Genomic DNA, 24,410 nt, shown 5'->3' with positions numbered 1-24,410 from the left:
CGGGCCTCTCACTGTTGTGGCCTCTCCCATTGCGGAGCACAGGCTGTGGACATGCAGGCTCAGCGGCCATGGCTCACGGGCCCAGCTGCTCCGCGGCATGTGGGATCTTCCCGGACCGGGGCACAAACCCGTGTCCCCTGCATCAGCAGGCGGACTCTCAACCACTGCGCCACCAGGGAAGCCCAGAAAACTATTTTTAATTGTGAATGTAAATACAAACTTTTCTCCATACAGTTCAACCAGTAAGAATTTCAGTGACTTCATTATATTGATACCCAACTAATAGAAAAACTTCGGAGTTTATATTTCAGTATGTATATTACTTTTTAAATTAGCAAGTAAAAATAGAGATTCAGTGTAACTGTCTTTTGTCTATCTATTTGTTTTGTTTTTCTGATCTGCAAACATTTTAATTCCCTGATAGGTCAATTATAATGTGTGTCTAGAAACTTTATTTTCACACATTACATTTGAATCAATGGGCAGGTGTGGGATTGGGAAGCACTATGAAAGTAACATCATTTATTTTTGCAGACTTTGTAATTTTCTTCTGGAAAATCCAGATTATCCAAAGAGAGAAGATAGAGTCCTTATCAATCCCAATAGCAGCCTGCTTGCCAGCCAAGATGAGATAAAGGCAAGTTGTGCTCTTGTTTTGCAGTGTCTACTTGGAAATGCTCTGCTCTTTTCATCATTTTTAAGGGAATAAACTGCTTTGTCAAGACACATTTTTTAAGACAATCCAGGAAAAGAGGATTTCAGAATATATATTTTAGTGGGATTTCTCCATCTGAGTCACTTTGAATTCTGTATTTGACTTCTTTCATTGTAACTCTATCTTCCCTTCCCCACAAAGAATTAAACAAATCCTCCATATCTTTAATTCTACAAAGGAAGTTCCTGAGATAAACAAGAATTGGACCGGATTATTTGTATCATTTTAGGTTTTTTTTTTAACATTTTATTATGAAATTTTCAAACATACAGTAAAGTTAGAAGGCTTTTCCATTGATTACCTATATATCCACCAGCAGGACTATTAAAAGTTAACATTTTACTATGTCCATTTTGTCACATGTCCATCCCTGTGTCCATCAGCACATTCCTTTCATATTTTATTTCATTATAATGCACTTCAAAGTAAATTGCAAAAACATCAATACACTGCCCCGTAAATACTTTAGCATGCAGATTATTGCCTAGAGTTTAATGTCTGTTTACAGTTTTTCTTTTTGTATAAGATTTATATACAGTACATACACCTGTGTAACCAAATCCTGTATCAAGATATAAAGTTTGGTTTTTAGAAATCTTAATCATTGTCTTCATTTGTGATCCAGACTAGCATTTAGTGTGTTAAGCTGTTGAAGGAAAGTATAGTTCAGAACTGCTTCACTGGGATCTGTTGTACCATCCTTCTACTTACCACAAATTCTTTTTGACTCTTTCTTTTATGTATGGGTATTACTCATTTTATTGCTCTTTTGTGCTTTTCAGATGTTACAATTTTTTTTACAAATTGAAGGTTTGTGGCAATCCTGCCTTGAGCAAATCTGTTGGTGCCATTTTTCCAACAGCATTTGTTCACCTCGTGTCTCTATGTCACATTTTGGTAATTCTCACAAGATTTCTGACTTTATTACTGCATTTGTCATGGTGATCTGTGATCAGTGACCTTTGGTGTTACTGTTGGAAAAAGATTGACTCGCTGAAAGCTCAGATGATGGTTAACATTTTTTAGCAGTAAATTTTTTTTTTTTTTTGCGGTACGCGGGCCTCTCACTGTTGTGGCCTCTCCCGTTGCAGAGCACAGGCTCAGCGGCCATGGCTCACGGGCCCAGCCGCTCCGCGGCATGTGGGATCTTCCCGGACCGGGGCACGAACCCACATCCCCTGCATCGGCAGGCGGACTGTCAGCCACTGCGCCACCAGGGAAGCCCAGCAATAAATTATTAATTGCAGCATGTACTTTTTTTTTGTACATATGCTGTTGCACACTTACTAGACTACAGTATGGTGTAAACATAACTTTAACTTTTCTTTGCATTGGGAAACCAAAATATTTGTGTGACTCGTTTTATTGTGATACTAACTTTATTGCAGTGGTCTTGAACCAAACCCGCAGTTTCCCTGAAGTATGCCTGTATTTTGTAGCTGGAAAAAAATTCATTTTTCTAAACATTTTGTGAAAAGAAAATGGCTAGAAAATTGGGTTCAAATCCCCAGCTATACTTTTTCATAGTTCCAACTAGTAAAACTAGTCTTCAGACTCCAGACAGACTGTTTAACCTCTCTGAACTATCATTTCTTCATCTCTATTCAGGGTTGGTATCCTCCTTTAGAGTAATTATGAGTACAAGTCAGATTATTCTATTCTGTAGTAAATAATTCTTCAAATGATTTCCCCCTCGTAGGAAATGCACCGTCTGGCCTCTAATGTTGTGCCTCTCTCTCATTTCAGTTGCCTAAAATAGACTTTTTTGACTATTCTAAATTGGCTCCTCTTGACCAGCGCTGCTTCATCCAAGCTGCTGACCTCCTGATGGCCGACTTCAAAATGCTCAGCAGTCAGGACATCAAGTGGGCCCTGCATGAGCTCAAAGGACACTATGCAATCACCCGAAAGGTGCTCTACTTGGTCTTCCTGCTGGGGTCACACCTCTTGACTAACTACTCCTTCCCATGATAACAGAATGAAGAGTTCAGCTTGTGGAAATTGGCATGGTTTATGATGGTAAAGAGCTAAGGAGTTTGTCAGGGCGAAGGTAAATAGACAAAGGTATTTGCTGATCAGGAAGAACTGAATGAAAAGAAATACATATTAGAAGCAGGGAGGTTCTGGTTTGACCATAAAGACGTGGAAGGTAATGAATTTTCCCATGGCATGCGGATGACTAGAGTGTAAAAGATGCATTTCAGTGCTATTCCTCCCTCATTTGTTTTCTGACTTGGAGCTGGCCACCACAATCCTCCCCCAGATGGCTCAGTTAGCAGTTACATGTAGAGTCTGTAAAGGGCCCAGGAACCCAGCTCTGCCCAGGGAGTGGTGGTTTGCCTCAGAAGCGAGTAGGCAGCTAACTGAAAGCTCTCGAGGTTTTGTTTTTTTCTTCTGGGCCCTAAATAAGGTTCCATGTAAGGGCCTCTGTTCCAGGGCTTGGAAGGGTGCTGGTCACTAGTGGGTAGCAGACGTGCTTCATTTAGTGAAGTCCATTGTACAGTGCCCGTTTCATGGCAGTCAGCCAGGATGGAAGAGTGAGCACCAGCAGGTCCTTGACTTGTTCCTCTTTCTCCTGCCTTTAAATCCATTTCTCCTGCTGAAGTTCTGGTGATTCTCAGCAGACAGTGTGCTTTTCTTTCCAGAAGACAGGCAAATGTGGAGTTACTTTAACGGTTAAAATACCCACTGGGTCATAACCTGAAAGAAGGTGAACATCGGTCAATTTGCTGCGTGTAGGCCCCTTCCACCTTTAGATTGATAACATTTAAGCAGCTGGCAACAAACTCCTAATTGTAGGTTCATTTTAGGTAAAATTACTCTGAAGGGAACACAGAGATAGTGCCTTCTGTTTCTGAATCTCATTCCCCATGCTAAAGAGGGAATGTTTGTACTGTCATTGAAAAATGAATGAGCTTCCCCCCCAAAATAACGACCTTGAGAAAGAAAGGGGCTCTTTCATCTTTAGGCCCTGCCTGGCGTCTTTACTGATGCTTTGGTGCCTCACACCTTTTCTGAGCTCCCAGGGAGCCTAGATGAGAAGTAAGAGGGCAGCAGCAGGAGACAGCCCCTGTGGTCTGGGTGTGGGCTGGTCCTCATTGGTAACGTCCCTGCCGCCATCCTGAGATAAGTAAGAGTAACTGTACTCGCACATGCTTCTCCCCACTGAAGGCCTACTAGTTATATGGGTGGGAGGTTGTAGGGCTTTGTGGCTCAGTTCTTGTTCATACCTTCCTTATCCTTTTCCTTGTTTTTCTGACCCTTTATATTTTTATTGTGTCTGCTTGTTTTAGTGGGTAATTTAAAAATGTGCAGGATTTTGGAAAGAGGTGGGTTGGACTATTTGAATGAATGTAAGGTGTTTAAGGAGAAATAATGTTTGACAGAAGCTAAAATCTGGCGTGCTCAATCAGAAAGTCTCCCTGCTCTATGGACATGGTGCACAAGACTTCTGCCTTGTAGGAAGTTACACTCACGTGGACAGGGATGTAGAAAACACACCCGGAGGTGCTTCCTAGTTTCAGCAATAGCATGTCTTCCCTGTGCCACTCCCCAAACATGATGATTGCTTTGGGAGGGTATGCTGACTGAAGACAAAGTCAATTCTCCGTGGATTTCTCTTTTTTTTTACTTTTTACTATAAACATCAAACACATATAGAAGTAAAGATGGTATTGTAAAAAACCCCTGCTTACTGTCACTCAGCTTCAGCAATTATCAGCTCCTGCCCAGTCTTGTTGTATTGTATTTCCACCCCTACACACTTCTCCCTCCCAGACTGTTGTGAAGTAAATTCCAAGCTTCATTTCATTTTTTTCATCCATAGGTATTTCAGTATTTATCTTTAAAAGATAAATACAAAGACAAAATAATTTTTAAAACACAATCAAAATACCATTATCGCAGCTTAAAAATTAACATCATCAGATATCCAGTCAGCATTCAGATTTCTCTGAATATGTCAAAAATCTTTAGCTTGTTTGGTTATAGAGTTCCAAGTAAAATCTGTTTATTGCAGTTGATTGATAGCTTCTTAAATCTCTTTTTAAAAATCTGTACGCTCTCTCTCTTTCTTCCCCCTTTATTTTTCCTTACTGCCTATTTGTTGGGGAAAACTGGGTTGTTTTATCTTACAGGTTTTCACAGTCTAGATTTTGCTAACTGCACCCCTGCATTGTAATTAAATGATTCCTCTCTCCCCTCAGTTTTGTATAAATTGATGGTTACATCTAGAATCTTGATCAAACTTAGGTTTGATTTTTTTTTCTCTCTCATGAATTTTAATTCTGCTTCTGCCACTTTGGTGTGTGACTTTGAGCAAGTGTCTTAAACTTGCAGAGCTTCAGTTTTCTGTTAGTAAATAGTGGATGTCTTAGATGGGTAATGTGAGAATTAGATGAGATAATATATAGCAGGCCTATAACACAGTGCCTCACATATATCAAGTTTCAGTAACAGGTTCCCATCCCTTCACACTTCTCTCTGTGTGCTACAGAATAATTTTCAAACCATTTTACTTAACGGTTACTCAGTGCTATCTTCAGAGTTGGTCCTTAGTGTAGTACAAGAGCACAAGAGCCTTGCGTGGTTCGGCCTCCTTAGGTTTGCAGCGCTGAATTCATGCTAGAGAGGCCTGTGACCAGCAGGGCCCACTTTGGTTTGTTGCAAGCCCGTGGTATGGAGGCCCAGAGTGCAGGAAGACTCTACCCGCATGTGTGTGCACTTGTGGATATTTTAGCTCCACTCTTTTTATGGGTGTATCCTGTGGGTGAGCTTCTTGGAGACCCCAGTGCAGCTGCAGTAATGTTTCTTCTGGTTGTAAAGTTCTGTAGGGACAGAAATGCTATCAGCAATAAGTGTTTTCAATGAATAACTTCTAAACTGGAGAGAACTGGTCATCCTTAAAATTCACAACAGGAACTACTTCTTAAAATGAATGTTTATTTTTATCAAACTAATTAATTTCCATAGTTTAAAAAAGCAGGGACTTCCCTGGCTGTCCAGTGATTAAAACTCTCTGCATTTCCACTGTAGTGGGTGTGGGTTCAATCCCTGGTCAGGGAACTAAGATCCTGCATGCTGTGCAGCGCGGCCAAAAATTTTTTTAAAATAAATAAAATACAATAGTGGCAAAATGCTCATTTATAATTTTGTAAATGGCAGGCTGAAGCCCCCTTCTTCATCCTCTTTTATATGTTTTTTTTTTCTGGTATTTACCTCCACATTTATGAACATATTATTATGCTTGATTCATTTGTTATAGTTTACTCTTTATGGTAGATGGAGGTTCTAGATCTAACACACACTCATCTTTTAGATGCATACAGCTTTTTTTAAATCTGTTTTTAGAATTGTCATTATTATGACTATGGAAATGTTCACTGCTAGGGCAAGTAATGTACTATGATAACGTTTCCTTTTTTTGAATTTTGTATTTTTCATAGAGTTAAAAATCAATTGCCTTGGTTTTTTCATTTGCTTTTTTTTGTTGTTTTGTTTTTTGACTCTGGGTAGATCTTTCCACACCCAACAACTTGAAAGTTGTTCTTATTCTAGTTTTGCTTATTGTCAAACCTGTCAATTCTCATTTCTTTTTTTTTTCTTTTTTTCAATTAAAGTGTACTTGCTGTACAATATTACATAAGTTACAGGTGTACAGTATAGTGATTCACAATTTTTAAAGGTTATACTCCATTTATAGTTATTATAAAATACTGGCTATATTCCCTGTCTTGTACAATATGTCCTTTTTAGTTTACTTTATACCTAATAGTTTGTACCTCTTAATTCCCCATCCCTATATTTCCCTTCTCTCCTTCCCTCTCCCCACTGGTAACCACTAGTTCTCTGTATATGTGAGTCTGTTTCTTTTTTGTTATATTCACTAGTTTGTTGTATTTTTTAGTTTCTACATGTAAGTGATATCATGCAATATTTGTCTTTCTCTGTCTGACTTATCTCACTTAGCATAATGCCCTCTAAGCCCATCCATGTTGTTGCATATGGCAACACTTCATTCTTTTTTATGGCTGAGTAGTATTCCATTGTATGTATATTCCACACCTTCTTTATCCATTCATCTGCTGGTAGACTCCAGTCTGTTCAGATTGTTCTTCATGCCTGCTGCATAGCTGTTATCTTGGGAATTCCCTTTGCCTTTTGACAAAGATTAATTTTCTGTATTCTAGATCCTGACAACTTTCTGTGTCTTCCTTTACACACTCATGTCATGCTTGACTGATGGTTCCACTGGGTTGAAAATTATTTCCCCTCCTAATTCTTCTCAATAATTCTGCCCCAGATGTGACTACCTCTTTCTTTCAGGCAGTTTGTTGAATGCCTGCCATAGGTCACACATTGGGAATGTCACAGTAAATATAGAGGTTCCCTTCCTTCATGGAGCTTAATGCTAGTGGACAGGGCCATCTTTTTTAACCCACCCCTTGACTTCTCTTCTCTGAGGTGGTCGTTCTCAGGGTATTGACTACCCAGGCTTCCTAGATTTCTCCCTCTGTGTACTTGAATGGTCATCTCTGTCTCCATGCAGGTAACATATCCCTGTCTCTGGACCTGACCTTTCTACCAGGCTCCACAGAGGAGTCTCTGTCTACTTCTCAGCTTTTGCATCATCACATGACCATTGTTGTGTTTTTAGGTCATCCCTTAAAAGAAGTTTGGCTGTTGTCAGAGATGGCCCAAAAATCTTACCAGACTGTATCCTTGATTCTCAAAACGAATACTTTGAGTGGGTATTTGATTTGTGAGTGTGAGAAGGCTGGAGGGAAAAGTGCCAGAAACAACAAAAGGAACATTTTTAAGATTTTTTCTTCATTATCTGTTCTGTGTTCTTCCTGCTAGGTTTTTGGGGTACTTACTTTGTGGTAGTTACTGACTAGACCCTGAGGACACTGACATGCGTAGAATACAAATAAGCTTCTTTCCGAAGAGTTTTCAGTCTGTTTGAGGAGATTAAAGTTTAAAAAAAAGGCTAAAGCAATGTGATGAGTATTGTAAAATAGACTGAATAAAGGTGCATGAGGGCACTAGGAAAGAAATGAAGATGTCATTTGAACAAGGTCTTAAAGATGCTTTCACTAGAGGAATAATATGTGAAAGGCTAAAAGATAAGAAAAAGTAACTGTGATGCCTTTTGGTTGTGTAGGTATGAATTATAACTAGCAGGTCTCGAAAGGAAGGAATTCTGATTCTCCAATTTTATTTGTCTACTGGACCGTTTAGTCAGTAGGATAAGTAGGGAGTTACCTGGTGGTCTAGTGGCTAGGACTCGGCGCTTTCACTGCCGTGGCCCAGGTTCAGTGCCTGAGGGGAACTGAGATCCCGCAAGCTGAGAGGCACAACCAGAAAAAAACAAAAAAAGATAAGTAATAAATGTTAATATAACTATTAAGGTAAGATTTTGGAGGTGCCTTTAATTTTTAGGCAACATTTTGTTTTAAGGTACAGCTTCCTGACAAGTATGAGTTTGTGTTCATATATATGGATTTTTTTTCCTGCTAACTAGAAACAGTATTAAATGGGACCAAGGTAATGACCTCAGTTCTTACAGTCAGGAGCCTCTATGTTTTTTGTTTGTTTGTTTAATATTTATTTATTTGGCTGCACCACGTCTTAGCTGTGGCATATGGGATCTTTTAGTTGCAGCATGCAGGATCTAGTTCCCTGACCAGGGATTGAACCCAGGCCCCCTGCATTGGAAGCGTGGAGTCTTAACCACTGGACTGCCAGGGAAGTCCCAGAAGCCTCTGTGTTTTATGACAGTGTAGTGTGGTTGAAAACCCAGTAGACTACCTACCAGTTATGAGCTCTGAGTTCACATTCCAGTAATCAGTTGCTGATAAATGACATCTACCGTTTAATTACCTCATTTTTAAAATGCAGGTAATAATAACTTATCCTGCCTCCTTTCCTGGGTTTTTGCACATAGCCCTGGTTCAAGGGTGGGGTTTTACCTGTAGATAAAACTTGGTATAGGTTAGTAGTTTTGCAGCTGAGTACAAACATGTGACTTTAAGATTGGTGCCTAAGGATTTGTGGGGAACACCTTGGGTAGTGGGACAGAAAGAAGAAACAGAAAGCAAGGGAGGAGGCACTGCAGCTGTGGAGGACGTTGATCTGAGATATAGAGAGGTGGCAAGATGAATCTTGCTGTTGGCCAGCTCTTGATGGGGTTTCACTGAAATCTGAGGGCAAGGTGATGTCAAAGAGAGGAGCTTTAGTTCTGAGACTGGCCTGACTTCCTATACTAGCTTTAATTAAGGTTTGACTGGGGGCAAGTTCCTTTCTCTAAGCCTTGCTTCCCTCTACTATAAAATAAATAATACCTCCCTCAGAGGATTGTTGTGAGAATTAAATAAGTAAGGACTTGAAAGGGCCACATGTAGTGCTTAGCTTATAGGAGGCACGCACAACGAATGGTAATTCCCTTCTGATTCCCAAACTTAGGAGCTTTGAAAAGGAAGGGAGATAGGAGGTAGATTAAGATGCAGGGGTGATCCTTAGAAATCATGAATTCTGTCTGGGAAACGCTGAACTGCCAGCATGCTGGGTGGGGCCTGTGAGACATCCAAGTAAAAGCAATTCATTGGTTGGCTGAATGGACAAAAAAGGTGGGAAATACGAACTGGAGAAGGGATTTTGAGAGTCGTCAGCATATGGAAGGTGACCTTACCAGCCTGGATGAAGTGTACCTAGAGAGACTGTCGGGTAAGAAGAGAGCCAAGGCTGCCTTGAGGACTCCCAACGTGGAAAAACTAGGTAGAGCAGCAGGCAGCGAGGAAGGAGGAAGTCAGGAGAGTGGAGCAGGCAGCATTGTTCGTGCTGCTGAGAGATCCAGTGAGGTGAGGAGTTAGCCCCGCGTTAGGAAGATTAGCAAGTGGAAAGGTGGGGTAGAGGCCAGGTTAGAGGGAGTTGGCCGCTTGTGGGAGGCGAGGTGATGGAATGATGTACAGATTGCTCTTTTGATAAGTTAGGCTACAAAGAAGAGGAAGAAGAAAAGGGCTGATAGCTGGAAGAGGAAGGAGGTCAGGGAATGAAAGGTTTTCTTTTTTTTTAAGATGGCAGAGACTTGAGCACCTTTAAATGCCTATTGGAAAGATGTAAAAAGGGGGAGAAGCTAAAGGAATGGAAGAAAAGGGATTATCACTGGCATAAGAATTTTGCACTCCCGTGTTCAGTACAAAGTGGGGATGTGGGTGAAAGCAACGAGAATGTGGGGGAAGTGGAGGAGGGAGTGTTGACCAGGGAAACACCATGTAAGATGCTGCCTGTAAAATATAACTTGTAACCATTTGTTACGTGATTTAACCTGTGCTTATTTAAGGACAGCTTCAGTAGTTTCTGTTTTCTTGTGTACCTTTATCAGTAAGCATTTGGTTCTACCATTATAGCAGTTGTTGAAAGAGAAAATGAAAACAATAAAATGCTACCTGTTTATTTTGCTGCTGCCTTTTCTGGTAAGCCATGTAGGGAAGATAGCTGTGAGTCACAACGAGATTTAGGGATTGCCGATGTTTCATGTACTTTTTTTGTCCCATTTACAGCAGTAACCTTTCCCTTTCTCAATTTTTAGGCCTTTTCTGATGCCATTAAAAAATGGCAGGAGCTATCGCCAGAAACCAGTGGAAAAAGAAAAAAGAGAAAAGAAATGAATCAGTATTCTTACATAGATTTCAAATTTGAACAAGGTAATGGCCAAATGTGAGTGTTGCTGATCGTGTTTGCAGAGCCGTCTGCTCCCACACAGCCTGTAAGGGAAGTCGTGGTGTGGCTGCTTAGAAGTGCCCTGTTACAGTCTGAGGAGTGTCACTGACATGACTGCTCTGATGGCACATTGGTGTTTTTAGAAAGTGGCTAGTTTGTCATCTTTCTGTTTAGGATACACCATGACAGGAAAATTGTGTGTAGTGTTAGATTCACATGTGGAAAAGTGTTTGGGGACATTCTTCAGCGTGGGGGGAAAAGAGGTCTTGAAGCTTTGACAAGAATTAACCTTTCACTACATAGTAAAAGCTAGACCAATGATTGATTGCTTACTGCAGAGGAGTCACTTACACACCTGAGAGAGTAGCTTCTACACAGAAAAAAACCAAACAGCTCTTAAACTGCCACTTAAGCTGTTTATTTAAAATTCTGTTATTCATATTGATGAAGTAACTGCTGAAAGCTCTTTCAAAGAGGTTATTTCAGGTCTAACTCCCCACCCCCCGCCAAGGTAAACTTGCTGAATTTTGCAACAAATTTGATCTTAGTTGCTTGTGTCTAAGAAAAGAGTCCACTTCAACTTTTCCTGTAGATTATGTCATAAATAAGAATATTTCCCTTTTCTTTTCTCCTATGTGTCTTTCCGTTACATCTGTAATTAATTTCATGACTTGACTTCAGGTGTGACTAAATGAAAAATCCATGAGATAGTTATAGAGTTGGAAAGTATTTGAATTTTTGAACTCTTCAGGATCTAAAAGAAAACGTCCTAGGCTCTGACTTCTAAGTTCACCAAGCTACTCTGTGAAGCAGTGCTCTCCTGACATGACATTCTCACAGATCTGTAGCAGAATGGAAGTGGGGACTGTGTATAGGTGGTTTTTCATTCAGCTGAATTCATCCACAGTTTACTAGGCATCCCTAATACATAGTCATTTAGTATTTGTTTCTGACTTTCAGTGGTAGAGAAAAGAAAGTACCACTTCACAAGATGATCTACTCCCTTGTTGGTCAGCTATGTCTTTTAGAAAGTTATTCCTTTATATCAAGCCAAAAATGTACCTTCCTGGGACTTCCCTGGTGGCGCAGTGGTTAAGAATCGTCTGCCAATGCAGGGGACACGGGTTTGATCCCTGGTCCGGGAAGATCCTGCATGCCACAGAGCTACTAAACAGGTGCGTCACAACTACTGAGCCTGCGCTCTAGAGCCCATGAGCCACAACTGCTGAGCCCACGTGCCACAACTACTGAAGCCCACATACCTAGAGTCCATGCTCTGCAACAAGAGAAGCCACCTCAATGAGAAGTCCACGCACCACAACAAAGAGTAGCCCCCACTCACTGCAGCTAGAGAAAGCCTGCGCGCAGCGACGAAGACCCAACACAGCCATAAATAATTAATTAATTTGAAAAGTAAAGTCGCTCTGAAAAAAATTAAACACTTAGATGTGAATCTAACAATACATGTACCGGACTTACGATGAAAACTACAAAACAATGAAGAAAGAAATCAAAGAAAATATAAATAAATGGAGAAACGTACTGTGTTCATGGATTGGAAGACTCAGTGAAGAAAGATGTAAATCCTCCCCAAATTGGTACCATGCTTAATGTAATTTCTGTCAAAATCCCAGCAAGATTTTTTTGTGGATACAGGCAAGGTATCCTAAAATTATCCTAAAATTTATATGGAAAGGCAGGGTACTAGAATAGCTAAATGATTTCTTTTTTTAAATAAATTTATTTATTTATCAGTAGTTTTGGCTCGAGGGCTCTAGAGCATAGGCCCAGTAGTGTGGCACACAGGCTTAGTTGCTCCACAGCATGTGGGATCTTTCCAGACCAGGGCTCGAACCCATGTCCCCTGCATTGGCAGGCAGATTCTTAACCACTCCGCCACCAGAGAAGTCCCAGTGATTTTTAAAAAGAAAAATAAAGTGGGAGAAATCAGTCTACTGGATTTCAAGACTTACTACATAGCTACAGTGATTAAGACTAGGTGGTCTTGGGACTTCCCTGGTGGTCCAGTGGTTAAAAATCCACCTTCCAATGCAGGGGACCACAGGTTCAATCTCTGCTCGGGGAACTAAGATCCCACATGCCACAGGGCAACTAAGTACGAGCGCTGTAACGAAAGATCCTGCATGCCACAACAAAGATCTCGTGTGCTGCAGCTAAGACCCAATGCAGCCAAAAAAATTAAATAGAATAAATAAATACTGTTTAAAAAGAAAACCAGGTGGGCTTGGCAGAAATATAGACAGATGGAACAGAATAGAGAACCAAAAACTGGTTTTCTAAATAATGAAAAAAAATGTTTTAATTTTTAAAAACTAGTGAGAGTAAAAAAAAAAAAAAAAACTAGAGTGAACAAGAGAAAAGAGAGGAAAAATAAAGTGTATCAATGTATAGTAAATATTGATAAAATCAAGAGATTATCAAAAAGGTTTTTTGAGTAAATAGAAAATCTGGATGGAATAGACAGTTTTCTAGAAAATGTACATTACCAAATCAACCAAAGAAATACAAAAACTAAATCAGACCAACTGCAAGATTTGACACTTGTCATTTTGTTAGCTTTTATTCTAAGTGTTATTTATTGTAAATCTAGGTACTGCTCTTTTCTGTCTTTGAAATTTTCAAAATAAAAAAATTTTTTAAACATGCATGAAACACATGTGCATCTACCAGAATGGCTCGAATTAAAAACTGATATCATCAGGTGCTGAGGACAATGTGGAGTGATTGAAACTCACATACATTGCTGGTGGGGGGAGAGTGTAAATTGGAACAGACACTTTGGAAAAGTAGCACTGTTTTCTAAGCTGATCCAGCAATTTTACTCCTTCACGTATTCTCAGCTGAGTTGCAGGCATATGTATAGCAGCCCTGGTCATAATAACCCAAAACTGTAAACCTGCCTGTCCTCAGTAGTGAATGCACAGTAAATTGTGGTATATTCACACAGTGCAGTACTGACAGGCTAGGAGAGACCTTCCAGCTGGATTATAATAAGCAGGAGCGAGGGAGGGGTGGAGAGGAAGAAAGTCGGGAAGTGTGTGGAATGTTAGGGAATGGTAAGGAGCCCAGTTTTCCCAAAGAGAATATGCTATGGGAAAGTCACTAAACGTCCTCTGTAGGACCAGGCCACAGAGGACTGGGATGGCTGCCTGGATTCCTAGCAGAACAGTTGTCTGCATGACTTTGCATTGTCATTTATCTTCTAGGTGACAAAAAAATAGAAAAGAGGATGTTCTTTCTGGAAAATAAGCGGCGACATTGTAGGTCTTATGACCGGCGTGCTCTCCTTCCAGCTGTGCAGCAAGAGCAGGAGTTCTATGAGCAGAAAATCAAAGAGATGGCAGAGGTAGGAAGATGTGTTTGGAATGTGTTTCTGGGATTCTGGTTTGCTGTTAGGGCATAGTATAAAACTGTCTTGTAAGATTTGCCTTTTCTTTCAAGTGGTTCATTTGAATAAACTATAAAACTTTTAAAAGGAAAACAAAACTAGGTTTTGTAATGATACTGACTGAAGTTCACAGTTTCGTAAATCAGATTTATGTTAGAGAATTTTAATTGAAGCTTAGTAAACACATCTGTTTCACCCTCTAATGGTGGCAATTAGAGGAAATGGAGGAAAAAACAGAGAGATTCCATTTAGCTCTTTAATTCTTCCAAATATACTATCAAATGTGCAAGTCAACTGGAATATACATATGTTGGCTATTTAATACAAACAAACCTCGGAGATATTGCGGGTTCAGTTCCAGACCACCGCAATAAAGTGAATATTGCAATAAAGCTAGTCATATGAATTTTTTGGTTTCCCAATGCATAGAAAAGTTATGTTTACACTACACTGTAGTCTAGTAAGTATGCAATAGCATTATGTCTAAAAAAAAGTCCATGCCTTAATTAAGATATACTTTTATTGCTAAAAAATGCTAACCATCATCTGTGCTTTCAGCGAGTCATAATCGTTTTGCTGGTGAGGGGTCTTGCCTCAGTGTTGGTGGCTGGTGACTGATCAGAGTGGTGCTTGCTGAAGGCTGGGGTGGCTGTCCAGATTTCTTAAATGTGACAATAATGAAGTTTGCTGAATCGATCGATTCTTGCTTTCATGAATGATTTCTCTGTAGCATGCAGTGCTGTTTGATAGCATTTTACCCACAGTAGAACTTCTTTCAAAATTGGAGTCAGTCCCCTCAAATCCTGCTGCTGCTGCCTTATCAACTAAGTTTATGTGATTTTCTAAATCCTTTGTTGTCATTTCAACAATCTTCATAGTATCTTCACCAGTAGTTTCCATCTCAAGAAACCGCTTTCTTTGCTTATCAGTGAAAAGCAACTCCTTGCCTGTTAAGGCTTTATTATGAGATTGCAACAATTCAGTTCTAATTCTAGGTCTCTTGCTGTTTCTGCCACATCTGCAATTAATTTCTCCATTGAAGTCATCCACACGTATTGGGATCAGCTTCTTCCAAACTCCTGTTAGTGTTGATATTTTGACATCTTCCCATAAATTATGAATATTCCTCTTTGCATGTAGAATGGTGAATCCTTTCCAGAAGTTTTCAGTTGACTTTGCCCCAGATCCATGAGAGGAATCACTATGGCAGCTATAAGCCTTACAAAATGTATTTCTTAAATAATAAGTCTTGCAAGTCAAAAATTACTCCTTGATCCATGGGCTGCAGAATGAATGTTTTGTTAGCAGGCATGGAAACATTAATCTCGTTCATCTCCGTTAGAGCTCTTAGGTGACCAGGAGCATTTCAGTGAGCAGTAAAGGAATATTTTGAAAGGAATCTTTTTCTGAGCAGTAGTTCTCAACAACGAGCTTAAAATATTCAGTAAACCATGTTATAAACAGATATGCTGTCATCCAGGCTTTGTTATTCCATTTATAGAGCACAGACAGAGTAGATTTAGCCTAATTCTTAAGGGCCCTAGGATTTTTGGAATGGTAAAAGGAGCACTGGCTTCAGCTTCAAGTCATCAGGTGCATTAACCCCTAACAAGAGAGTCAGCCTGTCCTTTGAAGCCAGGCATTGACTTCTCCTCTCTAGCAGTGAAAGTCCTAGATGACATCTTCTTTCAATATAAGGCTGTTTTGTCTACATTTGAAAATCTGTTGTTTAGTGTGGCCACCTTTGGTTAATTATCTTAGCTGGATCTTCTGGATAACTTGCTGCAGCTTCTACGTCAGCATCTGCTGCTTCACCTTGCACTTTTATGTTATGGAGATGGCTTCTTTCCTTAAACCTCAGGAATCAACCTCAGCCTGCTTCAGACTTCTGCAGTTTCCTCACCTTTCTCAGCCTTCATAGAATTGAAGAGAGTTAGGGCCTTGCTTTGGATTAGGCTTTGGCTTAAGGAAATATTGTGGCTGGTTTGATCTTCTGTTCAGACCACTGAATCTTTCTCCATATCAGCAGTAAGGCTGTTTCACTTTCTTATCATTGTGTGTTCATTGGGGTAGCAGTTTCAATCTCCTTCAAAAATTTTTCCTTTGCATTCACAACTTGGCCAACTGTTTGGTGCCTAGCTTTTGGCCTATCTCGACTTTTGACATGTCTTCCTCACTAAGCTTAAATTGGTTCTAGCTTTTGATTTAAAGTGAGATGGGCCACTCTTCCTTTCATTTGAATGCTTAGAGGCCATTGTAGGGTTATTAATTAGCCTAATTTCAGCATTGTTGTGTCTCAAGGAATAGGGAAGCGGGAGAAGGATGGGGAATGGCCAGTCAGTGGAACAGTCCGAACACACATGACATTTATCAATTAAGTTCACTGTCTTATATGGGTGCAGTTCATGGCACCCCAAAACAGTTGCAATGGTAACATCAAAGATCACTGATCACCATAACAAATACAGTAATAATAATAACGAAAAAGTTTGAAATATTGTGAGAATTGCCAAAATGTGACCAGAGACATGAAGTAAGCAAATGCTGTTGGAAAAATGGCACTGATAGACTTGCTTGATGCAGGGTTACCACAAACCTTCAGTTTGTTTAAAAAAAAAAAGGTACTATCTGCAAAGTGCAGTAAAATGAAGTGTGCCTATATGTGTTTTCTAGACCAGCAACTCTCAAGTTTGCCCCATGGGCCCCTGGGTTTCCCAAGACTCTTTAGGATGTCTGCAACCTCAGATCTCTTATCGTGATAAGACGATATTTACCTTTTTCACATTGTTGAATTTGTACTGAGGAACAAAAGTAGTGGTGCCTTAGCATGAATCAAGCCAGTGGCACCAAACTCTACTGGAAATCATTACTTTCTTCACCACCATGCACTCACATTTTAAAAAACAACAAAAAAAGCCCATGTCGTCTAAAAATGTATTTGATGCTTTGATGAAGCAGTTGAAATTATTACTTTATGAAATTTTAACCCTTGAAAACATCTTTTCAATACTCTGTATGACAAAATGGGAAGTACAGTTGTCCCTTCATATCCACAGGGGGTTGGTTCCAGGACCCCCACCACAGATACCAAAATCTATAGATGCTCAAGTCCTTTGTATAAAATGGCTTAGTATTTGCATATAACCTACACACATCCTCCCGGATACTGTAAATCATCTCCAGATTACTTAACAACACTTAATACAATGTAAATGCTCTGTAAATAATTGGCAGCACACTGTAAATTCAAGTTTTTCTTTTTGGAACTTTCTAGAATTTTTTTCCCCCAAATAATTTTGATTCGAGGTTGTTGAATCTGTGGATGCAGAACCTGCATATATGGAGGGCCGAATGTATGCATAAAGTGCTTTTGCTGCATACTGACTATGATGGTTTTCTCAAGGAGAAACATTTGTAACATCGAATTGCAAGCTGCTGAATTAGGCCCTTCTCCCTACCCCCCCCCAAAAAAACCCCACCATTTTTACTTGAAAAAATGACTGACAGAAAAACTATGATTATTCAAAATTAGATATTTAGCAGGAATTTTCTCAAAAATGAATGAAGTGATTATTTATGTCCAATGATAAAATTCTGGATCTCAAACAGAAATTGGACTTTTGGAGAATTGTCATCTTGATCCATCCATCATAGAGTTACCTGTGACTGTATCTGTTACATTAAAATCTGTTAGTGTAGCTTGCAGTTCGAATAGATATTTCACCCATGCATGATTTTATCATAAACACCGGTTCACTGAATTATGTAGACCTTCCAGATGTTGGCACATTTCACAGTATAGTATCAAAACACCACATTTGGTAATATCACTGCCAGCCTCATCAGAGAAGTGTTGAAGTATTGGCAAGATGGTTGTGGTCATCTTTTTGATGTCCAAATTGTCCCTTCTTTGGCCAGTGGCGTCACCTTCAAGTTAGTTCCTCTGTCCTGGACCTAGTCATCTTTCTTTGACAGTATCCTTGCTTTCTGGCACACCTGGTGATCCAGGTTCAACTTCTGCTTTTCCTAACCTGGACCTGGAATCACCAACTTTTCCAAGATGTCATATTTTCTTTTAGTGGAAGTTCATACTAAGATTTTTATTTCAACTTTGGTTTATAGGGGTTTTTTTTTTTACTTCTTTCATTTTACGTAAGCATTTCTTTTCTCTTATGCTGAAAATCTTGGCTCTTAATTACATTACCATAATGGCTTATTTCCTTTATCCTATGTTGTATACTTAGTAGATCCCAAATAACAACCCAGTATTATTACCAATAATATTGCTAAATACGGTCTAGGATTTATTTATAACTTAGATTAGGAATTTGAAATTAAAATATTATAAAGTTACTTGAAATAAGTGTGTGGTTATGCCATTAACTTGGTAAGCAAAGAAGTTTGTTTCTGTTTATTTTTAAGTTTTAAGGAATTGGTTTTTAATTTCTTTTTCATTTAATTCTGTTGTTCAGTTATGTAAAGTATTTTTAAAGTCAAAACTATAAAACAAGGAACATTCAGAGAGATCTAGCCTCTGTCCTGTCTGTCCTCCCCATGTCCTCTAACTCCCTCTATACATAAACTATTATTAATAGTTTTGGGGTTGTCTTTTCTTATTTTATGTAAAAGCATATATGTGTATATATATATATATATTTTTTTAAAACCTTTCTTTCTTATTAAAAGGTACACACTGTTCTACTGTAGCCTTTTTCACTTAACTGTGCTTCTTGGCAATGACTCCACAGCAATCCATGGAGATTTTTCTCTTTCCTTTTTAAAACTGCCTAGTGTCCCATTGTCTGCAGTACCAGAGTTGATTCAGTTATTCGCCTACTGAGGGACACTCAGGGTTGTTTCCAGTTTTTTGCTATTATAAATAGTGCCATGATAAATAACTTTGTGCATACATCATTTCATATTTCTGCCCCAGGGTAACTTTGGAATAGATTCCTACAAGTGCGATTGATGAATTGGAGTGTAAATACTTATGTAACTGTTATATGGTGCCAAATTCCCCTCCATGGTGGTTGTACTGTTTTGCATTCCCACCAGTAATGTACAAGAGTGCCTGTTTCCCGCTAACCTCACCAGCAGAGTATGTTGTCAAGCTTGGTTTTTACCCACTCAGTTTTTTTTGTTTGCTTATGCTATGCTGTACTCTTCATAAATGTTTTATGTCAGTCTTTTATTCCTTCTATATTTTGAGTCAGGTTTAAGGAAGTTTTCCCCATATATTCCAGTACTTATATCGTTTCCTTTTTCATGTGTAGTGTTCTGATGCATTTTAAATTTACTCTCAGGTAACTTTTTAAACTACTAAACTATGTAACTGAAGAGATGACTATTAATAATAGGGTTTTTTTATGTTTATGAAAGTAAATGCTAAATGGTTTGTGGCATCTTGACTAAATTTGCATCTGCGTGTATGGTTTTTTGTTCCTCAGCATGAAGACTTTTTGCTTGCCCTGCAGATGAATGAAGAACAGTATCAAAAGGTAGTTAAAATCTCACCTAATCAATTTATTCTGGGTATTTTCATTAGCTGTTTTCTCTTCTCACATTTCCTGAGCATTTTGATGACAAATTGGTTCCTGTATAACCTTTGCTGTTGATCTGCTGAGTTTGAGCTTCAGCTAAGTTACAGTCAGGTACTTAAACCATTATAGTCACTCTTGCTTCCAAATTGGATCAGATTTGGAGGGAAGATAATATTGTTAGAGTTGTGCCTCTTAAAAAACATTGCCTGGAATCCATTGGATAGACTCTTAGAGCAAAATTTAGAATTCACGTATCACTTATAGGGTTAGAAGGAAGAGATGTGTCTAACCTCAGGACCAGATGACTTTTGTATGATGTCAGCCATCCTCATGTAGTGGCCTTTTCTAACATGGTAGAAATGGACTAGTGACTGGATCAGTCACTGCCCTTAATAAAAAGCGTAAGTTTTCTGGTACTCGCAGTACTTGAGATGCTACTTTATATAGCTTCAGTAGTCACTTAAGATAAAGATTGTGCTGAGTTGTGACCCCATCGCACTCTTGTCTTATAATAAGGAGCAAAATCCAACATTTTTTTTTAAATTTATTTTATTTATTTATTTTTGGCTGCTTTGGGTCTTTGTTGCTGCGTGCAGGCTTTCTCTACTTGTAGCGAGCGGGGGCTGCTCTTCGTTGCAGTGCTTGAGCTTCTCATCGTGGGGGCTTCTCTTGTTGCAAAGCACAGGCTCTAGGCGTGCGGGCTTCAGTAGTTGTGGTGCACGGGCTCAGTAATTGTGGCTCACGGGCTCAAAGCGCAGGCTCAGTAGTTGTGGTGCACGGGCTTAGTTGCTCCGCGGCATGTGGGATCTTCCCGGACCAGGGCTCGAACCCGTGTCCCCTGCATTGGCAGGCGGATTCTTAACCACTGCGCCACCAGGGAAGCCCAAAACCTTTTAAATAATATCCCTCATGCCACTTGTCCCTGACTGTTATGTTAACATCTGATTATAGATGTTACAGTTCTGCTGGTACCATGAAATTCATGAATATGATAACTTTATACAAAGGATGATACCAAAGAATACCCCCCAAAAACATGAAAATCTCACTGTCTTTAGCTACGTATTAATATTTGTACTAGCATCTTAAGCTAGATTTATACAGCAAAAACAGCTTGGGCTTGCCTGGTGGCACAGTGGTTGAGAGTCCACCTGCCGATGCAGGGGACACGGGTTCCTGCCCCGGTGTGGGAAGATCCGCGGCTGGGCCCATGAGCCATGGCCGCTGAGCCTGCGCGTCCGGAGCCTGTGCTCCACCACGGGAGAGGCCACAGCAGTGAGAGGCCCGCGTACCGCAAAAAATAAAAAAAAGAAAAAAGAAAACAGCTCATCATTGTTTTATGGCTTCTAGGGATTGCTTTTCACCTCAGAATGTACTTGGAGGTGGGGGAATATGAAACATGGCTGCCCCCTCTACTTGAGTGTAGGGAATTTCATGTGTGTTTCTGGTGGCTTGCAGGATGGCCAGTTGATTGAGTGCCGCTGCTGCTACGGGGAATTTCCATTTGAGGAACTGACGCAGTGTGCAGATGCTCACTTGTTCTGCAAAGAGTGTCTCATCAAATATGCCCAAGAGGCAGTCTTTGGATCTGGAAAGGTAAGAACCATACAGTGTGTCCATACATAGGAAATATTCACAGAGTTTGAGGACACCACATTTATAGACAAGTGTAAATGCCTCATGGAAGTGCCTTTTCTGAGGTGATGTGGAACTCTGCTAAGACATGCTAATGTGTGTGATTCCTAGACAGGCTTTGATTTGTGTGATCATGTTGGTTTGAAGCACAGCAGATTTTTTTTCAGGGAATGGTTTAATTCTTCCATGCTCTCATGCCCAGCGCACTGGAGCACCAACTTCTTCAGTTATCTTCTGTTTGAAATTAAAATGAAGGATGAACTCAAAAAGAGAATTTTGCAGGCTGTTTGAACATATGAGGCTGCAAATTAGTATTTTTTAACAAAATTTTTAAAACATTTTATATAGTTGTATTAAAATGAATAATATTTTTAATTAATTTATTTATTATTTTTGGTTGTGTTGGGTCTTCGTTTCTGTGCGAGGGCTTTCTCCAGTTGCGGTGAGCGGGGGCCACTCCTCATCGCGGTACACGGTCCTCTCACTGTCGCGGCCTCTCATTGTGGAGCACAGGCTCCAGACGTGCAGGCTCAGTACTTGTGACTCACAGGCCCAGTTGCTCCGCGGCATGTGGGATCCTCCCAGACCAGGGCTCGAACCCATGTCCCCTGCATTGGCAGGCGGACTCTCAACCATTGTGCCACCAGGAAAGACCCATAAAATGAATAATATTTTATACAAGATTATATTTCTCTGTCCAAAGTCAGTTTCTCTTGACACCAACATACAATATGGAAAGGAGTTTTTTGTCCTAATGAACACTTAAAAACCAAAATTGCTTTTCATAAATGCCCCACCAATAATCAAACCACTTGACATCAATTATTCTAAAATCAGTTGTAATTCAGTCAAGGACTGAGTAGCAGGGGGTTTTTTTGTTTTTTGTTTATAAATGTATTTATTTATTTTTGGCTGCATTGGGTCTTTGTTGCTGCAGTGGGCTTTCTCTAGTTGCAGCGAGTGGGAGCTACTCTTCGTTGCAGTGCGTGGGCTTCTCATTGTGGTGGCTTCTCTTGTTGCAGAGCACGGGCTGTAGGCGTGCGGGCTTCAGTAGTTGTGGCACGTGGGCTCAGTAGTTGTGGCTCACAGGCTCTAGTGCACTGGCTCAGTAGTTGTGGCGCACGGGCTTAGTTGTTCCGCGGCATGTGGGATCTTCCCAGACCAGGGCTCAAACCCGTGTTCCCTGCATTGGCAGGCGGATTCGTAACCATTGTGCCACCAGGGAAGTCCCCTGAGTAGCAGTTATTGAGCAGAGTAGTTGTGATTAGCAGAATATAGGCATAGTTTAAAGATATTGTAAGTTCGGTTCCAGGCCACTGCAGTAAAACAAATATCACAATAAAAAGAGTCACACAACTCTTTGATTTCCCAGTGCATGGAAAAGTTATGTTTACACTATACTGTAGCCTGTTAAGTGTGCAATAGCATTTTGACAATCCCCTTCCCTCCTACCACTCATCTCTGCCTTCCAAGAGGTTCAGAACTCCAGCCTTTCCACAGAGTGTAGAGGGAATCAACTTGCTTATCATGAGTATCTGCTTTTCAGACACTGAGATGTGACTTTCCTCCTCTAATCTGCTAAGTGATTTATCTTTCCTCATCTACTTCCCATCTTCATATATTGTGGTTTAGTCTGATAGACGTCCTCTGGTAGAATCAAAGATGGACTTTGTGTTTTTGTTTCATGGTTTTCTTGTTTTGAGTGTGGTTTCTCAGAGAAGAGGGGACCTTTACCATCTCAGAGTCTGTGTTCCAAACCACGGTTTATTTGCTTCCCATTGAAAGATGCATTTAACCACTGAGGTTTTTTTGTTTCTCTGAAAACTTGGTTAAATTTTTTTTTTCCCTTTGCCTCCTGACCGTATCATTCTAGTCAGAGCTCAGCTGCATGGAAGGCAGCTGCACATGTTCATTCCCAACCAGTGAACTGGAGAAGGTGCTTCCCCAGACCATCCTGTATAAATACTATGAGCGAAAAGCAGAAGAAGAAGTTGCTGCAGCCTACGCTGATGAGCTCGTCAGGTGGGTCCTCAGAGTCAGAGTGTCACTTGTCAACTCATTCCCTGTTAGGAAGACTGCCTGGTCCCTTTCATTGGTGATGAAAATTCTGTAACAGAGCTCTATCTCCAGGTTTTCTGGCATTTCTTGCTTTTAAAAAAAGAGAATAATTGTATTCATAGAAAAATTTGCAGTTCGTATTTTTACCTACATTCCTTGGCACCTCTTAATCATCTGGCTTATAGGTACAGTCCTTGTGCGTTGGTTAGAGGAAAGGTAACATGTGTAAGGAGTTCTCAGAGAGGTATGTTAAATATTGAGTGGTTTGCACTGAGGCAGAACCCAGAATGGCATCTGCATTTCCTGGTGAGAGCCAGCACAAAGCAGAGCCTCAGTCCATGTTTTAATGAAAAGTTAAGGAGCGAAAGGAGGTGTGGCTGTCCAGCTGAAAACTCCATCTCAGTATGAATAATCACATGGAACAAATCAGGCTTTAATATTCTGAATAATATTCCTTCTGCTGTTTTGATTCTAGGTGCCCCTCCTGCAGCTTTCCTGCTCTGTTGGACAGTGATGTGAAGAGGTTCAGTTGTCCCAATCCTCGCTGCCGAAAGGTAGGGAGGCAAATATTTTTTCTAGATTCGTATTTGTATTATGGACTGCCTTTGTGGCACAGATATGTGCTGGGTGTCTGCATGCTGACCCATGAGGAGGATTTGAGTGCTCTCCTTTTCATGAAAGCAAGTGAAGATTGGTTCTTTGTGAATGGCGGCTGACTTTGTTGCAGAGATGGGGGCCACTTACAGAATTTTAATCACATAGCTCTGGATCCCTGTTTTATGCCATCTGCCTAAAGGGCAGATACTGCAGTGTAAAATGTGAAGGGTTCTGTGTTTATTCCACTGTGCCAGTATTTTTCTTGCTTGCTCTTTCACCACCCTCTTATGCTCAAATACTTCTTTTCTGTGTGTGCACATGAGCGTGCACACACTTCCTGCCACTTGAAAAGTCCAAGTGGTATTTCTTTGATTAAAGAATTGGGTGTCATGGTGGCATTTCTGTCACATGCGGTAGATGATTCACTCAGCTGTTCACATAAGGACTGATTGTGTCAGGTGAGACCAAAGCTGTCTAGTCGCCTTGCTGCTGAAAATCCTTCTTCCCTTTAGACTCCTATGCCATGAACTAAGAATGTCTTGAAATTTGTCAACCATTTATAAGCCACTTAAGAGTTTTTAAGGAATATAATATTGGCATCCACATAGACAAGTATGTTTTAAGCCATTTTCCTAAAATAGAATGATCAGAGTTGAATATTATAATATCTCCACCTTTTGGGGAGTGAAGAAATGAAAGTAGATATTGGAAAAGGAAGAAGAAACTACACTGATAG

General features: G+C 40.1%; 1 protein-coding gene across 2 annotated transcripts in view; it reads left to right on the top strand.

The window, feature by feature from the left end:
- RNF216 (ring finger protein 216) overlaps positions 1-24,410 on the top strand; it is a 170,158-nt gene that overhangs the window by 49,890 nt on the left and 95,858 nt on the right. For both annotated transcript variants that reach the window (XM_082857368.1, XM_082857367.1), the window contains 8 exons: positions 535-637; positions 2,462-2,626; positions 10,305-10,419; positions 13,663-13,802; positions 19,292-19,342; positions 20,843-20,980; positions 22,893-23,041; positions 23,553-23,631. In XM_082857368.1, the coding sequence (XP_082713494.1) occupies positions 535-637; positions 2,462-2,626; positions 10,305-10,419; positions 13,663-13,802; positions 19,292-19,342; positions 20,843-20,980; positions 22,893-23,041; positions 23,553-23,631 (940 nt within the window). The remainder of the gene's footprint in view (positions 1-534; positions 638-2,461; positions 2,627-10,304; positions 10,420-13,662; positions 13,803-19,291; positions 19,343-20,842; positions 20,981-22,892; positions 23,042-23,552; positions 23,632-24,410) is intronic.

Source organism: Leucopleurus acutus, assembly GCF_964270905.1.
Source record: "Leucopleurus acutus genome assembly, chromosome: 16".
NCBI classification, from domain to species: Eukaryota; Metazoa; Chordata; class Mammalia; order Artiodactyla; family Delphinidae; genus Leucopleurus; species Leucopleurus acutus.
The sequence above is the reverse complement of the archived record's forward strand: the minus strand, read 5'-3'. Positions and strand labels throughout refer to the sequence as shown.